The 24,597-nt window shown below is 37.3% G+C and overlaps 1 protein-coding gene across 4 annotated transcripts in view; it reads left to right on the top strand.

Annotated features, from left to right (window-relative positions):
* The window catches only part of LOC110464951 (nuclear receptor ROR-beta-like), a 52,743-nt gene extending 30,229 nt beyond the window's left edge, over window positions 1–22,514 (top strand). For all 4 annotated transcript variants that reach the window (XM_021520446.1, XM_021520448.1, XM_021520445.1 and 1 more), the window contains exons 3-10: window positions 3,577–3,700; window positions 7,173–7,314; window positions 14,390–15,264; window positions 18,003–18,111; window positions 18,524–18,665; window positions 19,038–19,168; window positions 19,724–19,819; window positions 20,165–22,514. In XM_021520446.1, the coding sequence (XP_021376121.1) occupies window positions 3,577–3,700; window positions 7,173–7,314; window positions 14,390–15,264; window positions 18,003–18,111; window positions 18,524–18,665; window positions 19,038–19,168; window positions 19,724–19,819; window positions 20,165–20,334 (1,789 nt within the window). In that variant the 3' untranslated portion in view covers window positions 20,335–22,514. The remainder of the gene's footprint in view (window positions 1–3,576; window positions 3,701–7,172; window positions 7,315–14,389; window positions 15,265–18,002; window positions 18,112–18,523; window positions 18,666–19,037; window positions 19,169–19,723; window positions 19,820–20,164) is intronic.
* The last annotated feature ends 2,083 nt before the right edge of the window (window positions 22,515–24,597 follow it).

The raw sequence follows: 24,597 nt of genomic DNA, 5'->3' as shown, positions 1-24,597 counted from the left end.
TGGCTTGTAAGTTATGGTAGATAGTCAACTTTTTATGATTGATAAAATATAAAGTTAATATATATATAGCAATGGTTGTAGATGATAAACAGTTGATCACTCCAAGTTCTCACAGATTTATTTTCATTGCTTGCATATGGACAAAATTTCAAGAGCATCTGCAGTCATGGCCTTTATGACAAGACCCTGAAAATGTTGTGTGACATTCTCTTACCCTTGATGATGAATTTGTCGGTGTTGGATTTCCTTGTCCCACCCTAGACTCTAGGCAATCTGCAGGTTTTCTCTGATGTCATGCAGATGACAATAATTTAACATTTTACTTTTACAGTAAGATAAACTAATGTTCATAGTAGGCCTTTGGCATATAAATAAAGCATAATATTTTACCAAACAGTTCCCTTTCAGCTGTGGGATAAACGTTATCATTTCCTTGATTGAGGTAATTCTTCACAATTAAGAATATAGTTATCTGCCAGCCTTTTGTGGGTGAGATTGGGGAATCTTACCCTGAGAGTTGAGATTGGGCAGATGTTATTATAAGTACTCTTTAGATAATCTGTTGATAATATCATGTCTTATCAGGACTTATGTAGAAGATTTATTAACACCTGGTCCTAAGTATCAAACCCCAGAACTGTCCGGACGGGGGACATGTTACAGCTTAGGGAGCTGAAAGTTTGTTCAAATCTGAGGTCTTAGATAGGTATATGTGCAGTATTAAGTGGCATTAGGGATGGCCTGACTGACCTACGTTCAAATCCGAGGCCTTAGATAGATATATGTGCAGTATTAAGTGGCAATAGGGATGGCCTGACTATCTTACGTTCAAATCAGAGGCCTTAGATAGATATATGTTCAGTAAGTGACAATAGGGATGGCTTACGTTCAAATCCGAGGCCTTAGATAGATATATGTTCAGTAAGTGACAATAGAGATGGGCTGACCTACGTTTAAATCCGAGGCCTTAGATAGATATGCATTGTGTATGTGCAGTAATCGCAATAGGGATGGCTTAGGTTAAATCTGAGGCCTCGGATATATGTACAATAAGTGGCAATAGGAAAGGCCTAGGTTTAAATCTGAGGCCTCGGGATATATGTACAATAAGTGGCAATAGGGAAGGCCTAGGTTTAAATCTGAGGCCTCGGATATATGTACAATAATTGGCAATAGGAAAGGCCTAGGTTTAAATCTGAGGCCTCAGGATATATGTACAATAAGTGGCAATAGGAAAGGCCTAGGTTTAAATTTGAGGCCTCGGATATATGTACAATAAGTGGCAATAGGAACGGCCTAGGTTTAAATCTGAGGCCTCAGGATATATTTACAATAAGTGGCAATAGGAAAGGCTTAGGTTTAAATCTGAGGCCTCGGATATTTGTACAATAAGTGGCAATAGGGAAGGCCTTGGTTTTAATGTGAGGCCTCGGATATATGTACAATAAGTGACAATAGGAAAGGCCTAGGTTTAAATCTGAGTCCTCAGGATATATGTACAATAAGGGGCAATAGGAAAGGCCTAGGTTTAAATCTGAGGCCTCGGATATATGTACAATAAGTGGCAATAGGGAAGGCCTAAAGGAGGGTATATTATTTTCAGGACGTATAATTATAATTAGATCATAACTCCGGGGAAACAGGGGCAGATGGCTTGTATCCTGTTGATCTCTGCCTGAATATGACAGATTATGTAAATATTGAGTTGGGTGTCAGCTGTACTTGAAGCCCTTGTAAATATAATATAGATTTTTGTTCATTGTCATGTGATACTGTGTTGTAGGTTGTTTATATATTAATGCATTTAGCCTTGAATTTAACCACGATTTTAGCATTTTGTATATTCTTTATCTTTACCACATTAACCTCTTCTGTATGTAACATGTAAATTATTTTAAATCAATTCAATAACATGACTCAGGTATTCTGGTGTGCAATGCACAAATTTAAAATTCATGTTGGTGCATGTGTTAAGATTTCCTGCCGGTACAATATAACGGAGGGTTTGAACCATGGTTTGTAATGGTAGGTGTCACCGTCAGGTGAAACTGGTAGAAATATTTATGTATACAAATAAAGAGTTTTATTTTACAACAATTATGAAACAATTATGAACGAGCAGGTGACCCTTGACCTTTTCATGTCAGATTGGGGACTCAAACTCTGGCTGTCTTGGTGACAGTGTACTTATCCACTGCACCACCCGACCACCAAACTAAAAACTGGTGTTGACCCTATAGGCCTCTAAACCTCCTAAAATCAGGATCAAATGTTTGTCTCAATTAAGGCAAACCTTGTAAATTGATATTGGCATTAAATTAATTAGTGATGCAGATTTAACTGTAGTGATCTCATCATGACCAATACAAAATACACAGATCTCCCCATACTTTTACCACTTAACAGGTGCCTTATGGTTTTATTCCGCTATCGTAAAACTGGGAGGGGGGCATATAGTGTTTGTTCCCCATGTTGGTCCCCTTGTGGTGGCATGGTGGCGAGATTATATGTTAACACTCTAGCAACTTTATTCTTTCACAGATTTTGATACAAAGGTCAAGCATGAGAATACCTCTGACATCTCTAGATATGTGTTTTAGGTTCCAAGGTCAAGGCAAAGGCAACTGTTGCTGAACAAATTATAGAAAATCATCAACTGATTCATTGTCCTCACTATTATCAGCTACTTCATTCATCAAAGTTTATACAGAATTCAAGTATGAGAATACCTCGGATGGGTTCTTGTTTCAGGATTCCAAGGTCAAGGCCAAGGTCACCGTTGCTATCAGAAACCAATTCAGTATATTTCATGAAGGATTTTGTTCAAAACTCAAACAATGGTCATGCAGGTATAATAATCCCTCGGACCTGTTTGTGTTTCAGGGTATGGCCAAGGTCACTGTTGCTATATTCCGTCTTTGCATATTGCAGAGTTATCTTCTCTTGTGAGCAGATATTGATTGTTACATCATTGGTTTGTGTGAGAAAATTACGTCGTTTTCTCAAAAATTGATGACGTTCCTCTCACAAACAAAGGACGTAACAATCAATTCTTGCTCTCAAGAGAAGATAACTCTGCAAAACGACAAGACGGAATACATCGATTGTCATCAAACCAATTCAGTGTATTACTCTTCGGCAACTTCATTTCTTAACAGATTTTGATAATTCGAGGTTCTTATATGTATACCTCTTTATCACAACCTAGTTCGTAGGTCGTCTCAAAGCGGTTCACAAATTATTATCTGTGGTTATTGGGCCTTAATTTGCAACCAGCCAATATCTTTCTTAACTGCCTGGGGAGCATACAGCCGGAGCTGCCATTAACAGCTAGCTTTCAACAATTCTAGCACTGCCCAGCCACATACTCATTTACAGCTGAGAAGACTGGAACAAATAAGCTTAGATAAAAGTTTATACAGATTTCATGTATGAGAATACCTGAAAGCCTAATTATCTCTAATCTTTACATAAACATACAAAAGATGTTGAAGACTATGAAAATCAAACAGATTTTAATTCAGAATATAAAGTTTGATTGATCTTATACAGTATGTTCATGTTTTGCATTGACAGACAACCTGCAGCTGGGAGGCAAGCGATGTCAGCTAAGTGTGGAGTGCGAGCACCCACCTGTAAGGTCTGTGGGGATGAGTCGTCGGGGTACCACTACGGTGTCGACTCCTGCGAGGGATGTAAGGTAGGTAACTGTTAAGTACGTTTAGAAATATATGGCAAATAAACACTCACAATAGTACCTGAACTAAGCTTGGCAGTACTGAATACCTGTGGCTTGTTAGCCCAGTGTTGGTTTTACCCTTCACCTGTGACTTCTATGTAATTATGGTACACTGTGTACTAATATTTGCTGTCATGGGTAAAAAAGTTTAAAGTACGGCAAAAAATGATCAGCATTATATAGTATGAAAAAATTATCAGCATAAAATATTTTGTTGAATGTGCTTGTTGATAAAAAATTCTTGCCTTAAGAAATATTGAATTCAATACATACATCTTATTAGAAAACGTCGGATCTTTGAGAAAAATGAGTAGGTTTGCTCAAAAACATTTTCATGCATTTAAAAAAGTCTTGAATTCAATACATCTTATTTGAAAACATGTCAGATCTTTGAGAAAACGTGTAGGTTTGCTCAGGCCAAAGTCATTAGCACATTACAAGTAAACTAGTTAATGGTGATATCTCGTAAACAACTTGCATATTGAGAAAAGCTTGAAAAAATCACAATCTATCAAATCAATACTATTTCTTGAACAATCAGGTGGTCATTGATCAAAAAAAAAAAGTATTTACCAAAATGGGTAAAATACTTTTGTAATACCTAGCTGTGGGCATAGGTGTTGTTTGTATGTAGTTTCCGGAGATATTTATGAGTAAAATTGTTCATTTAACCAGTTTTGAAGTCTGCTCCAAATCTCTACATGTAACTCATGACAGTTTTCATGTTGTAGTCAAACCATGATTGATTGTAGAAAATCATGATCAATTAGTCGTAAAGAAAACACAAATAGCAGGTAATCATCATTTAAATTGATTAATTGGAATAACATTGCTCACATGTGGCGTCAATTTGAGTATAAATGTTCGCCTCCACTGACTTCTGTACCTGTGGGTATTATCCTGATATATTAATTTTAACTCATTCACCCCTGAAGTTTCATAATGAACTACTCCAACCTTTGAATTGGAAGGGTTCAAATGTGTGTCTTCAAGGGTGAATGAGTTAAATATGACATCGTTACAGACATTGACTAACGAAGGTTGGAGATTAAAAGTTGAGAGACGACTGAAACTTCCCCGTGTAAGACCGATAAGCCAGACAGACATCAGTTGTACTCTTTTTTAATGGGTATTCATGATGATGTCATGTTACGTCCGGGGTTTACGTGATTACGTGTCTATTTTTAGAGCTGTTTATGTAGATGTGTCAGACACAGTTTAGTGATAATATCTGTTTTATATGTGCAGCATACCTGATCAAATCTCAATACCACAGGGACCTATAACTACCACTCAGAATAGACAAATTTTCAAATTGCATCTTTTCATTGAGCAACTGCATGTCAAGAAATTCCAAATCAACATTGATGTTATGGTATTAAGGCATTGTACTCGTCTTGGTTTCTCTTTCGAATGGAACGTTATTTTAGCAATAACACAATTGTCGATGGATGCTTGTTCAACAGAATTTGTTCAATACATATTTCATTTAACTTTTGGTCATGTATTGTTCCAGAAAAACTTTAGACATTTACACAGTCTTATAAATTTACATTAAATTTAGAATTTTTAATCTGTTTACAATTACTCACTGAAAATGTAAGACCATCCAATCCTTTTCTTTTTACATTGTCATTTTATACGGAATTTATGCAGAATTTTCTTTTATGTTTATTTTTTCCTCCGATGATTCAGCAGGCAATGGTTAAATATTAATTGCGTTATGACCAAAATAATGTTCCACAAGCCAAGTGAAATGGATTGTGCAATGTTATCGTTTCTCCCATATATTTGAACTAGCAATCAAGTCGATGATTTAGCACGCCTGGTCAGCAGGACCCTGATGGTGAGCTTATGCCAAACTGCAGCGTCCGTCGTCCGTCCGTCAAATTTTCCTTTAAAATGCTAATAGTCCTGAACGACCTAGTAGATTTTGGCTAAATTTGGTCTGAAGCATCCTTAGGCCAGGGACACTCAATTTTGTGTAAATGGTGGGTGTGGCTCCCCTGGGGGCAGAGAAGCGGTGCCCAATGGGGGAAATAGAGTTTAAAACCTTTAAAATCATTCTTCTACTGTAGGGATAAAGGGATTTTATCTTAATTTAGTCTGGAGTATCCTTGGGCCAAGGGGACTCAATTTTGTATAAACGTTGGGTTTGGCCCCCCTGGGGGCAGAGGGATGGGGCCGAATAGGGGAAATAGAGGTAAACCTTTAAAATCTCTCTTCTACCATAGGGACGAGTTATGTCCTAGTTTTGTCTGGAGCATGCTTGCGCAAAGGCGTCTTAGTTTTGTATAATCGAAGGGTAAGGCCTTCCTGGGTGCTGAGAGTTCCGAAGCCCAATAGGGTAATTCAAGGTTTAAATCTTAAAACTCCTTCTTCTGTACCATTGGAGGGATTTTATGTAATAAGAATAATTTCCCATGGTTGCTTTATTATCCAAGTGAGCAATACAGGTCCTCTGGGCCTCTTGTTGTTGTTAATGATGTTATTCTGTAATAAAATATAAAAACTAGTTTAATAGTAATACACAATGAACAAATGGCACATTTAAAGATAAATACTTTCCATTGCAAAATAAATGTGTTTATGTAATATGGTACGATGTTATTGCTGACTCAGATTGAGATGCGAAGGTCATAAGTTAGGTGAAGGTCTAGTTACCACGGCAACAATAATTGATATAAATGGTTATGATTTTATGGTGACATCAGGTTCCCTGCACATTCATCAACATTGGTTTTTAATATGTTTCGAGTGTTGACAGTATTACCATTTTACTCAGGAAGCCCAGTTCATTGTTGATGTACATTGTGTAAATCCAAGCTTTAAGGAACATAACTAGACTGCCCCCCCCCCCCCCGTCTATAGAATATTGAATTATTTAGAAAAAAAAATTATCACTTGGATGTCTGATTCTAAGTTCTAAACTAGGGAGATAAGCTAGTAGTAAAATGATGTTGGGAAATTCATCATAAAACCTTAAAGGCTGATAGCCAGTCTAGAACATAACTTGATTGACCCGATTGTCCCTGTACTTTATGGGTCAGCTTAGGGGTAAATGATAGGGCTCTTTCTGGCTTACCAGCTGGACTGCTAAAACAGTATTTGTTTTCAAATTTTTTTTCTGTACCATTTAAAAATGGTCTTATGTGCTTTTGAATATACATGTATTCAAAAGGAAAGTCACTCGTAGATGACATGTTGTTGGCAAAATCAGCTTGCTCAGTTGGCCTACACAAAAATCCATTGGAAAGACCAGTAGCTCAATCAACAACCTTGTCCTATGAAATATAGCGAAGAATATTCCAGGTCATTTATTCAGCCGGCATCTGTGGTTTTTGCAATACAAGTAACAAAAAATGTTGTGCATAATATTGTTGCCTATATATATATATGGTAATGGCTATATGTCTGTTTAATAAACTTGCAGGGTTTTTTCCGTCGCTGTATTACCCAAGGGATGACCCATAAGTGCTCAAACGAAGAGAAGTGCGAAATCACGCCCTTCACACGAAACAGCTGCCAGTACTGTCGGCTGAAGAAATGCTTTTCAGTTGGCATGTCCAGAGAAGGTCAGTATCATCCTCAAGTCAATGACAACACCAGTCAATATATCTGGCATTTTGTAGATATGAATGATGTTTGTATAAGGTAATCAAATATACAAATTTTTATCTAGAACTTGTTCTGATACAGCTTGATGTAAACAAATTTTTATCTAGAACTTGTTCTGATACAGCTTGATGTAAACATTGTGCACTTTACACTTACTCCATGCATGGCAGGAATAATGTGGAATATTTTCCCAGAGATGTTTAAGCACTGGACATGTATTCTATTATCCTTGGGTGTCGGGAAAAGTAGGCTGTTACATTAACTCATTCACCCCTGAAATTTCATAATGGACTATTCCAACCTTTGAATTGGAAGAGTTCAAATGTGTCTTCAGGGGTGAATGAGTTCATGAGGTGTTAGGAGGAGACAAATGTAATGTTGTCCTTTAGAGTTTGAACCGAACAGATAAGCAGTTGCCCTGAAGTGTTGGGACCAGTTAAAGTAACCTTCTGTCTTCATATATGTTAGGACCAGATAGATGCTATATTGCCCTAATAAATATATCAAGACAACACATGTAGAGTGCCCAGAACCAAAAGTGTTGTAAATGAAATCTTGAAGAAAATCAGAATGTTTTGAATTGGTTTAAGATTACGATCTAGAAATCAAGGTTTCAACTTGATGTTTGACATTGTGTTGAAGGCAGATTGTAGGTCTTTTTATGGTGTCAGCTGGCAGAGTAGAATAACTCCTTGTAAAATACTTACTTGAATTATTGCATGTGGTTGTGTTCTGATAAAGGGATAAACTATTGGCAGTGCACAACAGCTGTTCCAAGGCAATACTCCCCTCGATGTACAATAAAAATGTCCTAATTCTGAGCTTTCAAAGTATCCCTTTCAAACTATGATTCTGCATCTAGAACAGTGTGACGTCACACTCATGCAGTTGTAAAATGTTTGGCAGAATGACAGATCAGATGCATGTGTATGAATGACTGTGTATACAGTAACAGGCATGTCAGCATACTGGTCTATAAATAAATGACCTTTAATTTTGTTTTGGATATCCGACTCTAAACAGGATTGAAGTGTTAAATACGAAAAAAAATCTGCCTCAAACATCCTAGTTGAGTGATAGAGGCTATATTTAGCGTTTTTGTGTAATTAACGCCTAATTCTCCGCAGTCAATGTCCTAGATATTGACAGATTCAGGGCCATAACACTCATTGATAGAGCTAAGTTTGATGGGAATGCAGCCTTGTAATTAAGGGTATTAACTGAAGTTCAGTTCCTTCTCTCTAGGATTACTCTCGACAAAGACCTGCAAATCAGACGTTTTAGGGAGCAATCATTAATCGGATTGTCAACTGCTGAAATCTGCCTTTGACATTTGTTTCCTTCTCTGGTTTTCTCAAATGATGTCATTATTGAATGTGTGTCATGGTTTAAAATGTTGTTTAAAATGTTGTTGCTCATGTCGGGTTTCCAATGGTAACAGGTTTCTGTGGGGTTTAGGGGTAGTTGACTTTTATGAATATCCGTTTTATTCAAAATTACTACAGATCATGTCTCTTTCATTTTTTTGGTGAAAGAAATTTCATTGAAGATAGAAGTTCACATTAATTGTCATTCAGAATTTCTTGCTCTTTGATAATAATATTGGGGAAATCCTTCTGGATTTAATTCTTACTCTTTGATAAAGGCATAAGGGGAAATGGAACGAACAGATTTGAATGTCGCAGGTTCGCGTAGACAGACAATACAATGGGATAGGTTTATAGATCGGTCTGTAACCATACCTAAGACTTCTATATAGTGATGGTTAAAGATCGGTCTGTGACCATACTTAAGACTTCTATATATAGTGATGGTTATAGATCGGTCTGTAACCATACCTAAGACTTCTATATATAGTGATGGTTATTGATCGGTCTGTAACCATACCTAAGACTTCTATATAGGGATGGTTATAGATAGGTCTGTAACCATACCTAAGACTTCTATATAGCGATGGTTATAGATGGGTCTGTAACCATACCTAAGACTTCTATATTGTGATGGTTATAGATTGGTCTGTAACCATACCTAAGACTTCTATATTGTGATGGTTATAGATTGGTCTGTAACCATACCTAAGACTTCTATATATAGCGATGGTTATAGATCGGTCTGTAACCATACCTAAGACTTTTATATATAGTGATGGTTATAGATCGCTCTGTAACCATACCTAAGACTTCTATATAGTGATGGTTATAGATCGCTCTGTAACCATACCTAAGACTTCTATAAAGTGATGGTTATAGATCGGTCTGTAACCATACCTAAAACTTGTATATTGTGATTGTTATAGATTGGTCTGTAACCATACCTAAGACTTCTATATATAGTGATGGTTATTGATCGGTCTGTAACCATACCTAAGACTTCTATACAGTGATGGTTATAGATCGGTCTGTAATTATACCTAAGACTTCTATACAGTGATGGTTATAGATCGGTCTGTAATCATACCTAGACTTCTATACAGTGATGGTTATAGATCGGTCTGTAATTATACCTAAGACTTCTATACAGTGATGGTTATAGATCGGTCTGTAACCATCCCTAAGACTTCTATATATTGTGATGGTTATAGATCGGTGTGTAATCATACCTAAGACTTCTATACAGTGATGGTTATAGATCGGTCTGTAACCATACCTAAGGCTTCTATATAGCGATGGTTATAGATCGGTCTGTAACCATACCCAAGGCTTCTATATAGCGATGGTTATAGATCGGTCTGTAACCATACCCAAGGCTTCTATATAGCGATGGTTATAGATCGGTCTGTAACCATACCTAAGACTTCTATACAGTGATGGTTATAGATCGGTCTGTAATCATACCTAAGACTTCTATATATAATGATGGTTATAGTGGTGTAACACTACAGGGACTGTTAACACTATCAGTTGTCAATGGACAACACTTCTTGCTGACACTATGTTGGGGTAGCAGAAGAGATACCATGCTATCAGGGATAGTATGTAAATAAAAAAACACCCATCTTCTATATAATGATTAACAGAGATAGCACAGCTCGCAGACAAAATCTTGTGAGGTTTGTGACAATGTTATATAAACTCAAAATGTGTAGAACAAACAACATTTTACGGTGAATTGACATTTTACAATGTCTTGGTCTGTCCTTTCTCACTTAGCTATCGTAGCTTATACAGTACCTATGCACTCGTCGGGTCTTAAAGAGCTGAGAGAGTTTGACAGGAAGTCGAGGGTCGTTGAATTTGATGGATACATTAAAACTAAAGAGGATTAAAGTCTACAATGCTGGAAAACTTGTTGGAATCATGTCTGTCCTTATAAAATTTCTATCTTTGTACATAGAATTTTCTTTTTTGACAAGGGGAGTGATTTAAAACAATGCAAAGGGATTAAAATCTTTTTATTTATTGTACCAGGTATATAGAATTTCAGATTTTTTTTTATTTCAAAGATTATTATTGTTTCGGCTATAATAAGACACAACTTCATTTATTATTAAAAAAAAATAAAAAAATTGCCTGATTTTCAAAATATACAGTTATCAGCTTTGGGCATGTAATTACAGTGCATGCTCAGTTTATTGAGATTTAAATATTTTCTATTTTATCAACTTTGGTTCCCATAATAGTTGTATTGCAATCATTTAATTGAGTTAGTCAGTTTTACAATGCATTATTTATAATGATATTATGATATAATGAAAATCTCTGGGAAAGTTGAAGGTGTCAATTACTGGCACTCTCTGTAATGACAAAACTTTAAAAATTTGTTTACACTGAACTTATGCCTCGGGGGATCAAGTTAGAATTGTTACGATATTGTAAAATGTTATGATGGCACGGATTAACCAGAGATGTTTATAAACAAGTTGGTTAGATTTAAACGGAGATGTTTGTAAATCAATATGGTAGGGATGAAACTGAAGTTTGTAAAACACCGTGGTAGGGATTAAATTAGATATGTTTGTTTTAAAATGTTTCCATAAGCACGTGGAGATGTTTGTTTGTTGAGCTTGATGTGAAACAGATATAGTTCCTACACGTTATGTAGCTACCCCTGCCTGACCTCAGCAGCATGCACCATTACGCATTATCTCCTACAAAACGTAACAGCTGCCGCTGAAAATGTATCCTGCTCGGCTGTGTTTACTGATGTAGCCTACCGCGTGCCAAAACTTACATGTATGGAAACTCCCAGCTCGTAACATTTCACACATGCCAGCATATATGAAAAGTATGAGGTATATCCCGATAGATGCTGTATTTAGTGATATTATCTCGTTAGGTTGAGTATAGGAAAGGCACGTCAATTGTCAAACAATCAACAAGTTGATCTTCACCTGATTCTGGCTTTCAATCAACTAATGCATACAAAAATACATCTATAAAAGGGGATCTTCTTTTTTGGCGTTCTAAGACATTTTGATCAGTGTTAGCTATATAGTGCTAGACTTTTAAAATGTTGGTTAACTTGTATCAAAGTAATATCATTAAATTCGGTTCTGACCATTTTTGCATCAATTTAATTTATTGCTGTACATGTGGGGACAAAATCGGTAAACAATCATTTTCAATAAAAGCGTTTTGACATGGATGGATGTGTTTTCCTTTACCAATGCTTTGTTGAACCATCAGCCATTTTACTTCCTTAGAATCAAATCCCTTTAAATGAAATATTACACTTTTGATAGACAAAATTTGTCTTCCCATTGAAAGCCTATAGACAGTCTAAATTGGATTTTGTCATATTCATCAATTGTAACTGATACAAGAACATGACATTTATATGCTTTTGTGGTAACCGTAAATTGACACTTGTTGATGATCATTGGAGGTTTGGGGGTGGGGGAAGTAAATATCAAAAGTTCTTAGTGGGAGCTAGGTGGGGATGGTAGGTAATGGGAAAGAGGTAATTATTTTATAATCAAAATTGGTCTATCTTATGTCTTACGCAGCCTACGCAGCCTTAGAACCCGGAGTAAATATAGTAAGTCTCTCTACTGTTCGGGTCATTATTTATAATTCTGCTGGATTGTCGTTAAGATTCTGAACTGCCCATGAACCAATTATTATATCATTGTTCCATTTCTGGAGATTTACAGTACAGATGATTATCGAACAGGACAAGTTGTCGCAAATACCAAACGTGTTGTTTCAGGCTGCAGGACCCTGACCTTTGTCCTCTGAATATCTGTTTGTTTCACATTAACAAATACAGGGTCATGAAATCATATCAAAGTAATCGCTTTTGGGTAAACAATATGGAAATACATGTATGCCTGTTTAAAATTTCACATTTTTTTTATATTTATTTTTTTATAATTTGACATTTGATTTGTTATCAAGGTAATAGGTGTACTTGGTGTATGTCAGCAGTAGCCTAATGATTCCTGTGTTGAACCTGCTGTTTCCATGTCACCATCCCTCTCATCTATTTGTAGTGTACATTTATGTCCTTTATTTAAACAAAGCAAGCTATTCTGAAAATTTGACAGTTTGTCTGTCCTTAATCAAGGACACATTATGTATATTACCACTTAATTATTCAGTTACATGTATGGAATATGTATGAGTGTATCAGCTGACTGTTATAGATGTATGCAGATGTTTTTTGTGTATTTACACTTCAACTTCCTTATCTTCAAGGTTACACAGGAAAGCATATAGGTATCAGTGCTAAATATATCCCAGTCAGGCATGTTTGTTATACATGTATATACACCAGCAACAAAGTCAGAAGACCCAGATATACCTGATTCAAGGTATCTGTCTATCCCTCCATCCTTTTGTCCATAGACATAAAGGTTGTCAAGACTACTTCTCCTGAAGTGCTGCTTATATTTAAATGGAATTGTTAACACTATGTCCGTATATAAAAGGTACTAAATGTCAATAGTTTTTTCTTTCTTTGTGAATGACATTAATCTGTAACTAACAAAATTTTGTAATCCCTGAACCTGAATCAAATTTTGCATGAAAGTAAGTAGTCGCAGATAACCCTTGATAAGTAATTTACAAGTGCATGTATGCAGTTGGTTTCCGATAAAGGAGTTCTTGAAATTCGGAATAAGATTCATTTGTTTGGAATAAATAATGAAATAACAATAAAACAAGTTTGTTTTGGAGTTTTTTTCAGCGGTTTAGAGTCAAGACACCAGTTATTTACGCTCTTTGCTTGACAAAGGAAACAGACATTTTTCGAAAGCTTGCAAAATAAATTTTCAATTCTTGTTTGTGTTCAAAACTTTGAACAAACTTAGCCTTTAGAGTTTTTGAAATGTATAATTACGTTTTAGGGATCAGGAGAGGCTTGAATATCAAATAATTTTTCTGAGTCTCTAGATGAGTTATAATAAGTTTTTGATAAGTTGTTCACAAGTAAATTTTTTTTGTCTATATGTTCATTTTAAAGTATTCTATCCTCTACATATCTAGACTGAGGTGTCTCAAGTTCATTGGGTGATATTTACACTCTCCTGGACTGCCTGGGACTGTACAGTACTTTGTACTGTAAGTGGCAGACTGAAGTATTCCCTTGAAACGTTCAATATAGCAGCCTGTAAGAATTGACTCATTTTTGTGTCGCCTGCAATGTGAGGCGACATATAGGTATTACTTTGTCGGTGGGGTCGTTTGCGTCGTCCGAAACAAGGTTTCCGTGCGATCACTTAGGAGTTTCCTTGGGTTGATTGAACCCAAACTTGGTACACATATTGCATACCAATATAGCTCTGGCAAGTTTGCATTTCAGAAGTTTACGTGCATTTTTGGTGGAGTTATGCCCCTTTTATTGCCAAACAAGGGCGTTGTGTAGTAAATACAAGACATTTTTTAATCAATTCCTTTCAAATTTCGTACGGTAATGCTAGAAGCAATAATGTTCCACACATATTACGGGGTTTTCTGTCGAGGTGGCGACACATCCACTCTTCTTGTTAGTTTTTACAAGTATAATTTTTTACCAAAAGAATTGCTCTGATGTATTTCATTCATTTCAGACACACTTTTACTGCATAAATACATTTTGTTCCTTTTCCTCCAGCTTCAAGATTGGGACGGCGGCCAAAACGTTTAAAAGACTCGGGTGGAGAGTCTAAACATCAAGGGTCAGCGAGTCTGCCAGCCATAGCACCTTATCCCCCAACTTCGTCCGATCTGTACAAACTGAAAATGGCCGAGCTGCAAAACCTGCTTCAACAGAATGGTACATTTAAGTCAGAGTTAATGCAGGCCTTTTTGTCTGCAGCCCAGGCAAGCTTCCGGGAGCACCAGCGCAATCCTTCAAGTAATGACAACGATGAAACCAAGAACAAGGGTAAACCCCTGACAGAAGGGGAATCAGGCTACTCAAGTTTCAGTAGTCCTGGTAGCAGCAAGAGCCATTCCCCTATTGGTGAGTTCACCAGCTCTGCGGGGGATATGTCATTCAACAACAACCATGACATACCCCTTGACGACAAGAGTGACATTGACCTGGCAACCATCAATCTTGTTGATGAAAATATGTTAACAGAACTTGAAAGCCAGCACAATTTTAATGCATTAAGTATCAAGTCTGAGCCAGGCTCATCCAATCAGTCATGTAGTGGGCCAAACTCATCCAGTGCTTCAAATGACGGGGCAAATTTCATGCCGATGGGTTTTTCCACAAATCAAAACATGGATGTTATGCCTCAATTTCCCAGTGCTGATCCTATGCCCTCACTCTTGCCTGTGGTGATGAAAGTTAACGACAATAATGACCTTGATATGGAACGCATAATGACCGATGTTGCTGTGAGACCGTCTGAGTTGAGGAGAGTATTAATTCAACAGGTAACAGAAAATGTTTACGCCGCTCACATGGATACATGTAAGCCCACCAATGAGGTAGTGAAGGCAGCGAATGCTCGTCTCGCAGGCTGTACAGCTGTCCTGGTAAGTATACAGTAAGCTCGGCCACATTTGACCATTTCATTTAAACAAACAAAAATAACCAAAAAAAATGTTAACATTCTGTAAGCAGGTTGTATATATAATTGATAATACATTTATTTTACAACTATTTTGTGAATAACATTTGTACTAAGAATCAATGCAAGAATTCAGTTGATTGTTAAAGGTTAACCAGTTAACTGTTACTCATGTGATCAGGTACAGGCTGTAATCCACCCATCACATGCTCTCAGTGATCTTAAGCAGTGGTGTAGCATCTGTCATCAGTCTGTCAAGTTTTTCATTTAAAAACCTATTCCCCCTGAATGCCTGATAACATTTTAACCAAATTGTGTTGCAATTCTCACTGGACCAAGAGAGCTTATTATGGTATAACGGAGTAGGGTAGGGACTACTCCTTCAGAACTGAAGAATTTTTAACCAAATATGGTCTGAAAGATCACTAAGTCATTGGGACTTATAATTATTATTGTATAAATGAAAAAGTGCCTCAATGACAGCTAAGCTATGTAGGTGGTTCCCAATGGGGAATAAAGAGATTACTCTTTCCAGTTCAGGTGAAGGGGTCTGAACCAAAGGTCTGAAGTATCATTTGGCCAAGGGGACTGACTTCATAATGTATTTATTAAACAAAGGATATCACCATGACTCCCTACATGTAAGAGAGGCTTAATCCATTAAGGACATGTGATCAAAAACACGATATTTGTTTTGACAAATCTGTTATATTTGTCTCAAGTTTTCTGCAAAGCCAAAACTGATGGTGTTTTCCTTTGATTTGTGCACATCTACGGTATACATATTCATGAAATGTAGAATTGTAAGCATGCTATAGCTGAGAGATGACAGAAAGAAACTCCAACTCCTTCCAATTATATCAGACTTTTATGAGGCTTTATTGGAACTCATGTTGTATATGTAATAGTAACAGTTAATTAACATATTTCATATCTTTAACGCCAACAGATTTAGTTTATTTATTAGTATGGTAACATCACACACCTGATTAGGTTTGGTGGCCATTGGTCAGGGTTAGGGGTCTGAGGCTGTCTTAGGTTTGGTGGCCATTGGTCAGGGGTAGGGGTCTGAGGCTGGATTAGGTTTGGTGGCCATTGGTCAGGGTTAGTGGTCTGAGGCTGTCTTAAGTTTGGTGGCCATTGGTCATGGTTAGGGGTCTGAGGCTGTATTAGGTTTGGTGTCCATTGGTCAGGGTTAGGGGTCTGAGGCTGTCTTAGGTTTGGTGGCCATTGGTCAGGGGTAGGGGTCTGAGGCTGTATTAGGGTTGGTGGCCATTGGTCAGGGGTAGGGGTCTGAGGCTGGATTAGGTTTGGTGGCCATTGGTCAGGGTTAAGGGTCTGAGGCTGTATTAGGTTTGGTGGCCATTGGTCAGGGATAGGGGTCTGAGGCTGTATTAGGTTTGGTGGCCATTCGTCAGGGTTAGGGGTCTCAGGCTGTATTAGGTTTGGTGGCCATTAGTCAGGGTTAGGGGTCTGAGGCTGTATTAGGTTTGGAGGCCATTGGTCAGGGTTAGGGGTCTGAGGCTGTCTTAGGTTTGGTGGCCATTGGTCAGGGTTAGGGGTCTGAGTCTTTATCAGGTTTGGTGGCCATTGGTGAGGGTTAGGGGTCTGAGGCTGTATGAGGTTTGGTGGCCATTGGTCAGGGTTAGAGGTCTGAGGCTGTCTTAAGTTTGGTGGCCATTGGTCATGGTTAGGGGTCTGAGGCTGTATTAGGTTTGGTTGCCATTGGTCAGGGGTAGGGGTCTGAGGCTGGATTAGGTTTGGTGGCCATTGGTCAGGGTTAGGGGTCTGAGGCTGGATTAGGTTTGGTGGCCATTGGTCAGGGTTAAGGGTCTGAGGCTGTATTAGGTTTGGTGGCCATTCGTCAGGGTTAGGGGTCTCAGGCTGTATTAGGTTTGGTGGCCATTGGTCTGGGTTAGAGGTCTGAGGCTGTATTAGGTTTGGTGGCCATTCGTCAGGGTTAGGGGTCTCAGGCTGTATTAGGTTTGGTGGCCATTAGTCAGGGTTAGGGGTCTGAGGCTGTATTAGGTTGGTGGCCATTGGTCAGGGTTAGGGGTCTGAGTCTTTATCAGGTTTGGTGGCCATTGGTGAGGGTTAGGGGTCTGAGGCTGTATGAGGTTTGGTGGCCATTGGTCAGGGTTAGAGGTCTGAGGCTGTATTAGGTTTGGTTGCCATTGGTCAGGGGTAGGGGTCTGAGGCTGTATTAGGTTTGGTGGGCATTGGTCAGGGTTAGGGGTCTGAGGCTGTATTAGGGTTGGTGGCCATTGGTCAGGGGTAGGGGTCTGAGGCTGTATTAGGGTTGGTGGCCATTGGTCAGGGTTAGGGGTCTGAGGCTGTATGAGGTTTGGTGGCCATTGGTCAGGGTTAGAGGTCTGAGGCTGTATTAGGTTTGGTGGCCATTCGTCAGGGTTAGGGGTCTCAGGCTGTATTAGGTTTGGTGGCCATTGGTCTGGGTTAGAGGTCTGAGGCTGTATTAGGTTTGGTGGCCATTGGTCATGGTTAGGGGTCTGAGGCTGTATTAGGTTTGGAGGCCATTGGTCAGGGTTAGGGGTCTGAGGCTGTATTAGGTTTGGTGGCCATTGGTCAGGGTTAGAGGTCTGAGGCTGTATTACTGAGACATTGTTGTTAAAAAAGGGAATGCAATGTAAACTGTTCACTTAGATTATCTATTTCTTGATCATGTGTTGGTTTTCTGTTCGACAGCCTGACCTCAGCACGCTGTCTCTGGACCCAGATATGATGTGGAAACAGTTCCTACAAAACATGGTACCGGAGATCACACAGGCTGTCAAATTCTGTAAAAGAATTCCAGGTAAGATTTAAATGTTACCTGTAACAGAAAATCACATGTAATATAAAACAGTCAAATAGCATTATTCATGTTAACGGTTGTTAACTGTTCCTAAATGAAATGGAAGCAAATTAAAAAAAAAAAATCTGTGAAAAAGAATTGCGGAGGAAATATTTAACATAAAATAAAAGCAAAATAACTTTGAGCAATAGAACTATGGGTAAATTTTCCAATATTCTTTATAACAGCTTTGAACATAAAATAAAACCGAAGTCACATAAAAAGCAACATCTTTGGGTTAATTCTCGAATATTCTTTGTAACGGCTTTGAACATGATATGAAACCAAAATCACTAAAAACTGCAATATTATTGGGTTAATTCTCCGATATTCTTTACAGTAGGTGTATTATCATGTTTGATCTCTGTGACAGGTTTCGGTGAGATTTGCCAGGATGATCAGATACTGCTGATAAAGCAAGGTTCGTTTGAGATACTGGCCTGTCGTATGTGTAACCTGGTGGACATCGATACGCAAGAGATGTTTGACCCCGATATGAAAATGAAGTGTCCCAGGTAAGGTCACGAGGCCTGGTTTTACATCTAAGCAATGTTCACTCAATCAGTTCAGTCTCTGTATTGGGTTAGTTATGCAGTATAATTGTTATAATTGTTTAAAGAACTAATTTGTTATGAAAAGAGGTTTCCATAAAAAAAAAAAAATCAAATGTAAATGAAAATATATCGGGTAATTTTTGCAGCAGTATTATTTTGGCACTTTTTGAGATGAATGCAACAATGCGGCAAAAATTTCAAGTTGCAGACATGATTGTAAGGTCTAGATTGAGACTAAAGAAACAGGAATACAAAGTATCTACAGTTTTCTATGCAATGTTATACAGACATGCAATAACTGATTTATGATATTCAATTCCTCACCGATTCCAGGAAGGTGATACAGTCGATGCCGATGGGAAGCTTTATGGACGAGTTTTTCATCGTGGCAGGGGAGTTGAACCCGCTGAAGTTAACAGACGTAGAAACGGCACTCTTTTCAACAGTTTTGATTATCTGTCCTCGTAAGTGAAACTACAGTGATCAGCTTGATATCCAAATACCTTTGTGCTATTGTCAACTCGTATAGATCTGCACCCAGTAGTAAAACCTGTCGTAACCAAAGTCTGTTGGACATACAAAGGGCCTGCAAATCTCTTTTAAATAGCATCATTGTACATTTGGTGACCATTATAAGTGAGCAAGCACCCTGCAGGTAGCTGCTGAGATATTTATAGCCATACACATTAAAGTCAATTTTAATGGTTATATTATTACAAGTGCAGGGTCAGGAGAGGGGGGGGGGAGCCTAATGATTTAAAAAGGATTAAAAGACACCTTCCCTCATGTAATTACTTCGAAATATGTTCTGCAAATGCTGAGTTCTTATGAATGTGATATTGTCTGCAGAAGAGTATATGTAATCTACAGTGATAGATATCAAAATCTAGTTCAGGTTGGACAGATATTGTCTGCAGAAGAGTATATGTAATCTACAGTGATAGATATCAAAATCTAGTTCAGGTTGGACAGATATATTCTTTTTTGACGTTATTTAATTGTGATGTTTTCTCCCACAGATCGCCTTAATCTGAAGAATGCAAAAGCTATTGACAAATTACAGATACTACTGCTCCAGTGCCTTTACCAGTTGATGCTTAGGTCGCACGGAGACAGTAAGTATTGAAGAAAGCCCCATTCTCAACTCTCCGTAGTTGCACAATCATTAAAGTGTTGCCATACCCTATCCGGAAAATGTAATTCTGTTTTTATATAGAACTACTTGTAAGGGCTATAGGAAGAAATTGGTTTTCAGCTTGTCGATTGATATTGATTTTTAGGTGTCATACCATTCAAATAACATTTTCAAATTTGAAATCATGAACATGATAGGTATTAATATTTTACCTTAATGTGTTGTTTCCTTTCTACTAAATCTTGCTTAAAATTGTGTGTCTGGAAAGTTCTTGGTTTTCCTGATCACAATGAAAATCACTAATAGCTTGTGTTGTGCATTGCAGATGTGGATGAGATGTTTGTGAAGACCATAAGCCTTGTGCCGTTCTTTAGGAAACTTAACAACAAGCATTCCGAGGTTCTTAATAGCATGAAACTTCATGGCATGGAGCAACAAAAGGATTTCCCTCCGCTGCATCAAGAGGTGTTTGATGGCAATTTCTCTACAGACTAATTTGACAATACCCAGTAGTAGCAGGAACTTGATCACAAATTGACGAATAAATCATAAGTGCTGTCAACTTCACTAAAGTATTAGCATTGTGGTCAACTTGCCCACAAAATGGAAGTACTGTCCATTTCATCACTGATTAAGACAGCAAACTTATCCATGGAGATTTGATGCAGATCAGAGAAATGGCATGGGAACACTAGCTAGCCCAGATCTTTTGATGCCCCCTCCCCTGTCTTTGGGGCCACTATAACCTGTCAGCAATGGATATACCAACCGAGGGCACCTATTGAATATTTAACACTTCTAGAATTCTTTGTCCTTAATCCTGTGCTGCTACATGGGGATTACATAGTTAAGATTAATCTTAGCTTTCTCAGTGATCAATGTTGTGGAGTTGGTTTTGAAACGTAATGGATGTTTCACCGCACAAGATTGAAAAGTGTAAACAATAATTGTCCTGGAGTTACAGGAAATTTAACACTGTTGTGTAAAGATGTGATGGGATGAATACTAGACATGCTGTCCATGTGTCACATGGACAATTGAAGGAGCAGTATGTGCAGAAATCGTATAAACAAAGAGAGAGAAAAGCTACCTTGTAGACGTAGTGATAAATATCTCCTGAAATTGTACAAAAGAATGCCCGGTGGATGCACTGAAGTTCGGACATCGCTCTGAAATAAGATGTGGACACAGTGCTAAAGTTGTTCTGAAATGTTGCTAAAATGTGCTGCGGACACGACACAACATATGTTGCCAAGTCGCGTATCAAACTCAGACTCACAGTTACTGTGTAAATGGAAGCATAGCTCAGGAGCATACTTACAGAGTTTTACGATATACTACTACCCGACATTTCTTACAGGTTTAATTACTTTATATAAATTTACCTATAGGGGTATTGGCCACTGATAGTGCTCCTCTCTAACGATGAATGATAGCGCTATGTATTGTGTCGAAAACTCCCCAAACCATGATCACATGTACATGTGACGAGATTGGTGAGGACATATTATAATCTGTTTGGATTTTCTTCATAATAAAACTGTAATGTCTTTGTAGAAAAATGTAAATAACTTGTTATGACCGGTTACAAAGCTGAATGTGATGAGAGATTTTGAACTACAACACTCTTACAGGAGATAAAGTTTTTAAGTTATCTGTTTTTATATTAAGTGAAATTGCTTGGTAAGATAGAGTTTGAAAGATTAAGGTACCCATATAAACATGTATATACATATATATATAAATAAACTATCAACTACATAGGTCAGTCGTGGGTGGACTGTAACGAGAAATTCCTCAAATATATAAGCAACTGTTTGTTCCACAATCTCGTTAAAAGTACCTTCTTTGTGATGGAAATGGTTTTAGAATTGTTCAGTTTTGCGAGAAATAGAATCTGAAGTTTTATTGAATCATTTCTTATAGAATTGTTACAATGAATATTAAAAACAAAAATACTTTGAACAGATATTGCATAATGGTAACTATAAAATGATATTATGCTGTTTTAAAAACACATACTTAACTGTTAAAAGGACGTTCAACAAAAAGTTTCATCTGCCAGATCAAGAACGAAGGCTCAAAAACTATTTACCGTTTTACCCTGAAAACAATTCACTTAAAATTAACTGTGCATGTTGGAAACCATCAAATGAAAGTTTTGTAATCAAATTTCATGTAATAAAACAGTTATTTCATTACGGTTCATGGAATAGTCGAAACTTAACCCCTTAAATGTTTGGAATAAATCTGGATTGCAGTTTGAACCTGTCATTCTTAGAAAGTTTTGACAAGTTTCAGGAAGACATATAATATCAGTATACTATATTCTAGGAAAAACTTTGCACTAGATTGTTGGGTGGTCAAAGTCTTATGTCAGTATATATATATACAGCACAATGATTTAGTATGTAAAGGGAGGTTACTCACATGTACTGTTAAATGGCAATTTACAAAATAAGTGCAAAAAAATGTGTGTTTAGGGTTCCAATATTCCTACCTTAGAATGTTTTGCTATAAATGCGGATCAAATTTTTGCTGATTTTTTAGAAGGTTTAAAAAATACAATAAAATAGATATCTTTCACCATTGAAATTTAGTGTATTCAATAATAATAATTCGAGGTTCTTATACAGCTTTATCACAACCTAGTTCGTAGGTTGTCTCAAAGCGGTTCACAAATTAATTATCCGTGGTTATAGGGCCTTTGCCACCAGCCAATATCTTTCTCAACTCCCTGGGAAGCATACATCCAGTGCTGCCATTTCGGCGCTAAATGGCTAACAGCTATAGCATTTTACATTTCTTGCACTGCCCAACCACATACTCATTTACAGCTGAGTAGACTGGAACAAGCATTTGACTTGATATGATATATAAATAAATGGTCTTAAGCAAAATCTGTTGTCAGTGTCTGAATAAGGTTAAAATATTTATAAAAAGACTCAACATTGATACAAATAAAGTTGTGACTTTTCTATCTACCAAGTTACCAACTGTACATGTACAGCACCGGTACTACCGAGTATTAAGGTTTGTAACGCTTAACACACATTTTTTGGCCTTTTAAACCTTTAAACCTTCATGAGTGTTGACTAAGGGCTTTGTTACCCCCGAGACTTGTTTAAATGGTAATGGTTTTGTGATATGTGATATTATATATTAACTTGAACAAAGTTAGTTGTGAATGAATGACTCTGTGGGCTGTTGTAATCGAACCTGATGATTGATAATTTTGAGTTTTAATTTTGATCTAGACCAGGCCAGTTGGTGTATCGTGACTTGCTTGCTCAGTTTTTTTTGTTTTCTTGTTTTTGTCCAGTAGGGCTCATTGCGAACTACTCATTTTAGAAAACACGATTATCAGTAATAAATGTCTACCTATCGCTCCTTTTTGTTATATATTAATTATGATATTTTGTTTATGATATTGAGGGTCAGACGTTAACGATAAATGCTACTTAACACATTGTATATGTACCTCTGCTATAGGTTAAAGATATCTTAGTTAATTCACATCTTACGCGTCACAATTACCCAATCGCTAGCAGTGTATTCTTGTATAACGGTACTTTTGTAACACGATGTTAACCGACTAACCAAATCCAAATATCCAGTTTTGTTTTTACAGTTTTTCTCGTTGTGGTACTCTTTTGAATGGAGTTGCACAAGAAAGGTACCGGGTAGCATATATTTTTAATGTGTGTGCACCTCTGATGGAAGTGTGTCATTGGATTACACTACAGAATGTAAGTGTTCCACAGGGTCACAGTATTTGTCTGATTGTGTGTATAACAATGAGGACACAGGGCAGGGAAATCTACCACAGTGCCTATTAGTCGGACAAACTATTAATGTTGTCTTACAATTCATGTGGCTTTGATCAGCCAATGGTGTTGTAACTTGCAAAGGCATTCATTCCTGAAGCCAGTGTGCACCAGCATCTGATAGAAACAATCAAAATTCAAAACTTGCACGTTTGTAATCTTAATTAGTGCTGTGTTTGTTGCAACTGAATATGTGATATACTGTATATTACGGTTTTGCCTTAGTGCCAGTGAGTAGCAAAAGTCTTCTAAATTTATCTGTTTTATGTCCACGATTTTGAGTGTCAATTTAAGTTTGCATTGGGCATCATCATAAACAGTTTGAATGAAGAGGAAGTTTTTGTCATTAGGTGATCATGATCAGAAACTATAAATCTGGTTTACCTGTAGTTTCATAATGAACTATTCCAACCTTTGATTTGGAAGAGTTCAAATGTGTCTTCAGGGGTGAATGAGTTAAATGTCAACAATTTCTTCATTTTTGAGAAAAGGATTTCTTTGAGGTGTTTGAATAATTCTTGATTTCAATTCAGTTGGATTTATTTTTTTTGGTCGGATAAATTTACTTATGTATAAAATTTGCTACATTGTAATTCAATAAAACTGTTGTTTGGTATACAGACTTGTATGGATTGGATCACATTATTAGTACTAAAGTGTACCAGCTGCTTGCTAACAGTAAATGGTGGAATTCAACAACTTTATCAAAGTGATCTCAGGGTCTAAAATGACTTCAACAAAACATCATTAAGAGTTATGTCGGAGCACAGTTATTATAATCGTCACAAGAAATTAAAATTGTGACTCAGAACAGAGTGTCTGGTTGTTAAATTGTTACGTATGATTGTTATGGTACATAATTAATGTAGGAGTGCATGTCTGTGTGTTATATGAAGTCCAATTTCTCTTGGTATCATGTGTTTCAAAAACA

The sequence above is a fragment of the Mizuhopecten yessoensis genome, unplaced genomic scaffold (genome assembly GCF_002113885.1).
Source record: "Mizuhopecten yessoensis strain PY_sf001 unplaced genomic scaffold, ASM211388v2 scaffold11043, whole genome shotgun sequence".
Lineage (NCBI taxonomy): Eukaryota > Metazoa > Mollusca > Bivalvia > Pectinida > Pectinidae > Mizuhopecten > Mizuhopecten yessoensis.
Note: the sequence above shows the minus strand (reverse complement) of the source record. Positions and strands in the feature narration are given on the sequence as shown.